The sequence below is a fragment of the Penaeus chinensis genome, chromosome 12, assembly GCF_019202785.1.
Source record: "Penaeus chinensis breed Huanghai No. 1 chromosome 12, ASM1920278v2, whole genome shotgun sequence".
Lineage (NCBI taxonomy): Eukaryota > Metazoa > Arthropoda > Malacostraca > Decapoda > Penaeidae > Penaeus > Penaeus chinensis.
Genome location: NC_061830.1, coordinates 36,168,434 through 36,175,933, shown reverse-complemented (window position 1 = coordinate 36,175,933; position 7,500 = coordinate 36,168,434). Strand labels below are relative to the sequence as shown.

The 7,500-nt window shown below is 54.1% G+C and overlaps 1 protein-coding gene across 1 annotated transcript in view; it reads right to left on the bottom strand.

Moving 5' to 3' along the window:
- Positions 1-7,500, bottom strand: part of LOC125031017 (fibroblast growth factor receptor 4-like) — a 129,319-nt gene that overhangs the window by 25,360 nt on the left and 96,459 nt on the right. Inside the window, exon 2 of the mRNA XM_047621436.1 lies at positions 2,962-3,240. Coding sequence (XP_047477392.1) covers positions 2,962-3,070 — 109 coding nt within the window. The 5' untranslated portion in view covers positions 3,071-3,240. The remainder of the gene's footprint in view (positions 1-2,961; positions 3,241-7,500) is intronic.

Here is a 7,500-nt window from a genome sequence, read left to right as displayed (position 1 = left end):
TCCACCTGCGCGCCGGCCCTATCACTCTCCGCGGGCGTGGGGAGGCGGCGCAGGGTCTTCGCGGGCGTGAGAAGATCGTGCGTAGTAAGTTATTTTAGACGTCACAAAAATCGGGACGGCTCCAGTGTCTAGTTCGTGGGCGAGCATGGAGGTACGCAGGGCCACACACGGACACAACTCGGGGAAACGTCAGCACCGTCAGCATCTTCGCCGGCTGCATCGAAAGGGCGCCGAGGTCCGACACGGGACGGCGCGCGGGGCCGTCGTGTGCGAGGTTCAAATGTGGTGCAAATTACATGCCGCGTTCCAGGGGTGATGGATGACCCTTCTCCTCGTTCTCCTCCTTCCTACCAATCCTCCTTCTTCTTCCTTCTCTACCCCTCATCCTATTCCCATTCCTACCAATTCCCATCCTTCCTATCCTCTTCCACCCCCCCAATCCTCCTCCTCCTCCTCTTTCTCCACCGTGACTCCACCACATGATGCCTCACCTCCCCAACTCGGCCCGTCACTCACACACACCCGCCCTCCCTCACCACCTCACTAGCCACGGTCCTCACTTCGCTTTCGGGACGCACCACCACTCTGCCTGCACCCCCTCCATCTCCCCATTCCCCCCCATCCCTCGCTATATTTACAAACAATGGCGGTCGCTCGAAGCACGCTCAGCAGGCCAGTTACAGATACCGAGATGATGCTAAATCAATGTCAACCTTTTACATTATATATATCGAAATCTAAGGCCACCGTTCCCTCGATTCCCGTTAAGAGAGAGGAAGAGAGGAAGAGAGGAAGAGAGGAAGAGGAAGAGAGAGAGAGAGAGAGACGAGGTGGGCAAACATTGGTGAGAATGGAACTAAGATTTAGATAAGAAAGAGAAAGTGGGAGAGGGAAAGGGGAAAGGGATGGAAGGAGGGAGAGGGGGGTGGGAGGGAGAGTAGGAAAGATAGAGAGATGAAGAGTGCACACAAATAACAACCGCAAACAGTCTGTAACGGTATGTGAATGTACGTGCATGTGTGCGTGTTCCCAGGTGAGTGTCTGTGGGCACGCGGATCCTCCAAACACGCCGAGTTACATGGACAAAAGCGATATCCCTAAAATCATCTCTAACCCCATGGCGGCAAAGCGCTTGGTTGCCACCCAGCCACGGACAGAAAAATCAAAGGTAAAAAAAAAACATTACGAGAAAGAGAGAATGAAAGAAAGAAAAGAGAATGGGGGAGGGAGGGAGGAGGAAGGAGGGAGGAAGCGGGGGGAAGGAGGTATAGTAAACCCATCCTTGCTTTACCCGCACTCGCAGACTGCAGCATTGTGTTCCCTAAATAATGTTTAGTGATCTTATCGGCTAATCTGCGATCAGGTCTCCTTTACGAGGGGTCCAGGCGTCGTTATCCAGTAGGTGGTGACCTTGTGTAAGGGGGGTTTAGGGGTAGAGGGGAAGACGGGGCGGGGAGGCTGAAGGGGTTAAGGGGCAGGGTTAGAGGGGCAGATGGAGAGGAGGGAGGTTGAGGGGGCATGCGGGGGTAGAGGAGTAGAGGGGAGGGGGGTAAAGGGGCAGATGGAAGGGAGGGAGGGATAGAGGGGCAGACGAAGCGGGCAAAGGGAGGGGGTAAAGGGATATAGGGACAGATGGGAAGTAAAGGGGTAAAGTAAGAGATGGGATAAATGGCAGGAGGAGGAGAAGGGATAAGGCAGGAGCATTAGGAGGGAAAGAGGGAATGGGGAAGGAGAGTTTGAAAGAAGACTAACAAGACTCGAACACTTGCAGGTAAATGTGAGGACGGTAAAAAAAAATGCACGAAAGGCATCCCAACATCAATGCAAATAGCAGAACTAACCAAACAGCAACAAGACAAAACGATATAAATAAGAAATCAGCCGCTAGCAAATCTTAGGGGAAAGACCTTAGGAAAAAGACGTTTGGTTTATAGCCTAGGAGTCGTTTCGGGGAATACAAGAGGTCACGAGTCAAAAAGGTACAATAGAAGGGTCAAGCAGTCGAGGGCTGAAAGGGGCAGGTGGTGGACAATCAAGGGGTAAAGAGGGGCAGGTGAACGTACAGGTGAGAAGGGGAGGGGGAGAGGAGGAACCGGAAAAGACAGAAGTAGATGGACGGATCAGAGCCACGGAAGAGGTGTCGACGCTGTGGACGGACACGTGGGAATTATTATAATAATAAGAGAGACTGCGAAGGGGAATGTATCAAGAGCATGGGCGTGAAGCGTGGGTTCTGTGGGCGTAGGAAGAGATGGTGGGTATATAGACGTGGGCGCGAGTGTGGGCGTGAGTTGGGCAGCCTGGTGATCGGTCAAGAGTGTCAGGCAACGACCATTCAAGTGCCACTCATCCGGCCAGCATCCCCGTTCCCCTACAACATACACACACTCACACTCACACTCACATATGTTTTCTCTCTCTCTCTCTCTCTCTCTCTCTCTCTCTCTCTCTCTCTCTCTCTCTCTCTCTCTCTCTCTCTCTCTCTCTCTCTCTCTTTCTCTTCTCTTTCTCTCTCTCTCTCTCTCTCGCACACACATGGCTACTTGCAATTCTTCCGCCACAAGCAGCTCCTGCGCTCTCTCCCGATGCTTATTAAACCCAATCGTACGCCTGCCGTCTACTACAGAACAAAATAGTACTAAAATCACATGAAAAGAACCAGTTCCAATTTACTTAAGAGTGACTTCAATCGCACAGTAGATACCGATCCTTGAATTATTTTCGTCAAACAGAAAAACGGGACTATGCTTAGCCGTATACCATCGTTCCCGTGACACGACGCTACTAAAGGATTAAATGTGGAACAGAGAAATCTGGTCTTGCGATCCGTCCTTATCGACACCGTCCCGGGATCAGATACGCAGTGACGTAACCGGCCAAACTCCCTCGGCCGCAGGGAGCCATTGTTCTCTCGACACACATCAGCCTTCACATCTCCCGGTGACGTCACACAACACTTACCATTCCTAGCGGGCATCGACGATACGCTCCCCGCCAACAGCAGGGCCGCCGCGGCGATCAAGTAAGGCCTGCTTCTGCAGCGCCGCCGTCTGCTGTTGAGCTCCGCCATGGCGCGCGCTCGCTCGCTGAAGCTCGTTGTCCCTCCCCCTCGTGCCTGGGGGCCGAGCAGAGGGTCCCCCCGCCGCTGCGCCCGCCGAGTCCGCAGACGTTCCTGTGCCGGTCGTCCTCCTCCTCAGCGCGGCCTCCTGGCCACCATCACCTCCACCGGGTCTGCGGGTCCTGGAGAAAAGGAAGAAATTCGAATTAATATCAACCACCATTTGGCACAGTGGGGGTGTAATCTGGCCGCTGATACGACCAGTTATCATAATTTATGTCCGAGCCTTAATGTGAGAGCGGCTCGTACTTTGGCAAAGCTATGATCGTAAACCGTCAAATTACGGCGCCGCGCCTGGGCCGGGCATCGCCAGCTAAGATTAAGGAACGCAAAAGCATAAATCTTAACGCAGATCTCCCGGACACGGCCTTACCCCCACGCCCGTCTGGGGCGCCGCGAGCTTTCCCTCTGTCGCCGTTCCCCGACGCGCCAGCAAAGCGCTTCCCACGCCCTGCATTCCCGTATCCCGTGTTTGCTGAAAGCACGAACTGCAGCGGGCGCGTGCAGTCACGCGTACACGACCCGACTTGCACAAATACAACCGCGCTCTGAAAATTCTCAGAAAACGCACATAAATATGCAGAGAAGCCGATATCAGCGTGTTTTTTTCACCATTATTAGTATTTCTTGTCCTTGTCTTTGTGTTCCTCATTTTTTATCCTCCTCCTCTGGGGCATAAAAAACACTTAATCATCCTATATTACCCAGGAAACCCTCAACGGTTATCCTTACACACACACACACACACACACACACACACACACACACACACACACACACACACACACACACACACACACACACACACACACACACCCCCCGAGACGCTCCGCCAGGGTGAATCCTCCGCGGCGCCTCCGACCGAATGCAAACATCGAGCACCCCTCCCACCCCCACCAACCCCCACTCCCAGCCCTTTGCCCGCAGGACCCCCCTCCCTTCCAGGACTTCTCGCGGTCGGGATGCGATTCGGCGAGAAGGATGTAGGATTCGGGACGCCGCGAGGTCCCGCAATTTATCTTCTCTTGAGTGATCGCCGAAACTGCCTTCGCGGCGTGCATTGTCCGGAGTGCGGATGGGGGGTAGGGGGGTAGGGGAGGGAGAAGAAGGAGAAGAGGGATAGGGGACATGGAAGAGGTGAGGAAAGGAGGGGAGGGGAGGGGAAGGGAGGGAGACGAGGGGAGGAGGGAAGATATGAGGGGAACGCTGTCTACGAAAAAAAACAAAGACAACAAAAAAGTTTAACGTCCTGACCGTCAATCTCCTTTCACACGAGAACAACCACAACCACAACACCAACCATAATAACAACCAGCACGACCCACGAAAAATAAAACTCATTACGAAATAGACAGCCATATCCCCTTTTGACCTTACATTCCACCAACCTTATACTCAACCAAACTTATATTCCACCAACCTTATACTCAACCAAACTAATATTCTCGTATGGGTAAAAAATAATAACTAACTGAGACCTCATACTCGCGCTCGCTCACCAGGGGGCCATGCCGCGTGTATGGGTGGGTGGATGACTAGTAGGTGGATGGGCAGTGGGTGGATGGACAGTGGGTGAATGGCCAGTGGGTGGATGGGCAGTGGGTGGATGGGCAGTGGGTGGATGGGCAGTGGGTGGATGGGCAGTGGGTGGATGGGCAGTGGGTGGGTGGGTAGTGGGTGGATGGGCAGTGAGTGGATGGACAGTGGGTGAATGGGCAGTGGGTGGATGGGCAGTGGGTGGATGGGCAGTGGGTGGATGGGCAGTGGGTGGATGGACAGTGGGTGAATGGCCAGTGGGTAGATGGGCAGTGGGTGGATGGGCAGTGGGTGGATGGGCAGTGGGTGGATGGGCAGTGGGTGGATGGGCAGTGGGTGGATGGGCAGTGGGTGGATGGGCAGTGAGTGGATGGACAGTGGGTGAATGGCCAGTGGGTGGATGGGCAGTGGGTGGATGGACAGTGGGTGAATGGCCAGTGGGTGGATGGGCAGTGAGTGGATGGACAGTGGGTGAATGGCCAGTGGGTGGATGGGCAGTGAGTGGATGGACAGTGGGTGAATGGCCAGTGGGTGGATGGGCAGTGAGTGGATGGACAGTGGGTGAATGGCCAGTGGGTGGATGGGCAGTGAGTGGATGGACAGTGGGTGAATGGCCAGTGGGTGGATGGGCAGTGAGTGGATGGACAGTGGGTGAATGGCCAGTGGGTGGATGGGCAGTGGGTGGATGGGCAGTGGGTGGATGGGCAGTGGGTGGATGGGCAGTGGGTGGATGGGCAGTGAGTGGATGGACAGTGGGTGAATGGCCAGTGGGTGGATGGGCAGTGAGTGGATGGACAGTGGGTGAATGGCCAGTGGGTGGATGGGCAGTGGGTGGATGGGCAGTGGGTGGATGGGCAGTGAGTGGATGGACAGTGGGTGAATGGCCAGTGGGTGGATGGGCAGTGGGTGGATGGGCAGTGAGTGGATGGACAGTGGGTGAATGGCCAGTGGGTGGATGGGCAGTGGGTGGATGGGCAGTGGGTGGATGGGCAGTGAGTGGATGGACAGTGGGTGAATGGCCAGTGGGTGGATGGGCAGTGGGTGGATGGGCAGTGAGTGGATGGACAGTGGGTGAATGGCCAGTGGGTGGATGGGCAGTGGGTGGATGGGCAGTGAGTGGATGGACAGTGGGTGAATGGCCAGTGGGTGGATGGGCAGTGAGTGGATGGACAGTGGGTGAATGGCCAGTGGGTGGATGGGCAGTGAGTGGATGGACAGTGGGTGAATGGCCAGTGGGTGGATGGGCAGTGGGTGGATGGGCAGTGAGTGGATGGACAGTGGGTGAATGGCCAGTGGGTGGATGGGCAGTGAGTGGATGGACAGTGGGTGAATGGCCAGTGGGTGGATGGGCAGTGAGTGGATGGACAGTGGGTGAATGGCCAGTGGGTGGATGGGCAGTGGGTGGATGGGCAGTGGGTGGATGGGCAGTGGGTGGATGGGCAGTGGGTGGATGGGCAGTGGGTGGATGGGCAGTGGGTGGATGGGCAGTGAGTGGATGGACAGTGGGTGAATGGCCAGTGGGTGGATGGGCAGTGAGTGGATGGACAGTGGGTGAATGGCCAGTGGGTGGATGGGCAGTGAGTGGATGGACAGTGGGTGAATGGCCAGTGGGTGGATGGGCAGTGGGTGGATGGGCAGTGGGTGGATGGGCAGTGGTGCCGTCTCGATATACAAATGAGACGGGATAGACTGCGGTTAAAAATGTTAGATACAAACATAGAAAAAAATAAAGATAATCGAAGGTAAAAAAAAAAAAAAAAAAAGTGAAGAGAAATTATATCTGATGCTTAACAGTACGGTGGGAAACGAACAGATATAATATAGTCAAGAGGCTACCACGCAAGAGAATGAAAGCAAAGAACATAAAATATAATTTTTAAGTCCCGGATGAAACGGTACACACTTAACTTAACCCACACTTGGCGACGCTCCTTCCGCAATGATATAGGGAAAATGAGCATGCAAGCAATGCATAAGGACAGCCTAACTGGACACAATTAACGAGACATGATCGCCGCCTTGTCTATTAACAGGCGGAGGCATTAACACGTCGCCTGCGACAGCACATGTTAATGATGTCGGGACTTCGCACATCGGCGTGGAACATGCGAAAACGCTAACTGGCGACCTTGAGTTGTGCTCAAAAGGCTCTCTCTCTCTCTCTCTCTCTCTCTCTCTCTCTCTCTCTCTCTCTCTCTCTCTCTCTCTCTCTCTCTCTCTCTCTCTCTCTCTCTCACTTTCTTTCACTCTCTCTCTCTCTCTTTATTTCTCTTTCTCTCCACTTTTATTATTTGTTTTTCTGTCACCCCTCTCTATTTATCTTCGTTCCTCGCGTCTCTTTCTCTCTATTACTTTGTTTCTCTCATGACCAAATTTTAACAAAATTACGTCTCCCAACTCTACGTTCCTTTACTTTAAGATTACTTCAATTTCCTCCTGTCCTTGAAGTAAAACACAAACAGAGCCTACGAGATATAAACAGATCAGAAGAGACGGACAGCGAGGGGAGAGCAATACGAAAAATGGACGATAATCCGCCACGCAAATCAAGCACGACACTCTGTAATCACCCACATTTGAAACTATTACGTTTGAGCCACGCGGCCATCCATCAGGCCCGGGCCGCCCGCGACCATCATGCGCCCACAATCTACTATGTAAATCCCCCGGCCCCGCCCCCCGTCCGCCTCGTCCACGGCCGACCCCGGCGCCCAATTGCAGGGTGCAGAGGCCAGGGGTTCGCCAAGGAGGGTTCTCTTCTCACTTTCTTCTCTTGTTTTTCTTCCTCCCTTTAAGGCTCAATGCCAGGGAAGCCTCGGGAAGAAGCCCCCGGGAAACTTGGTGGC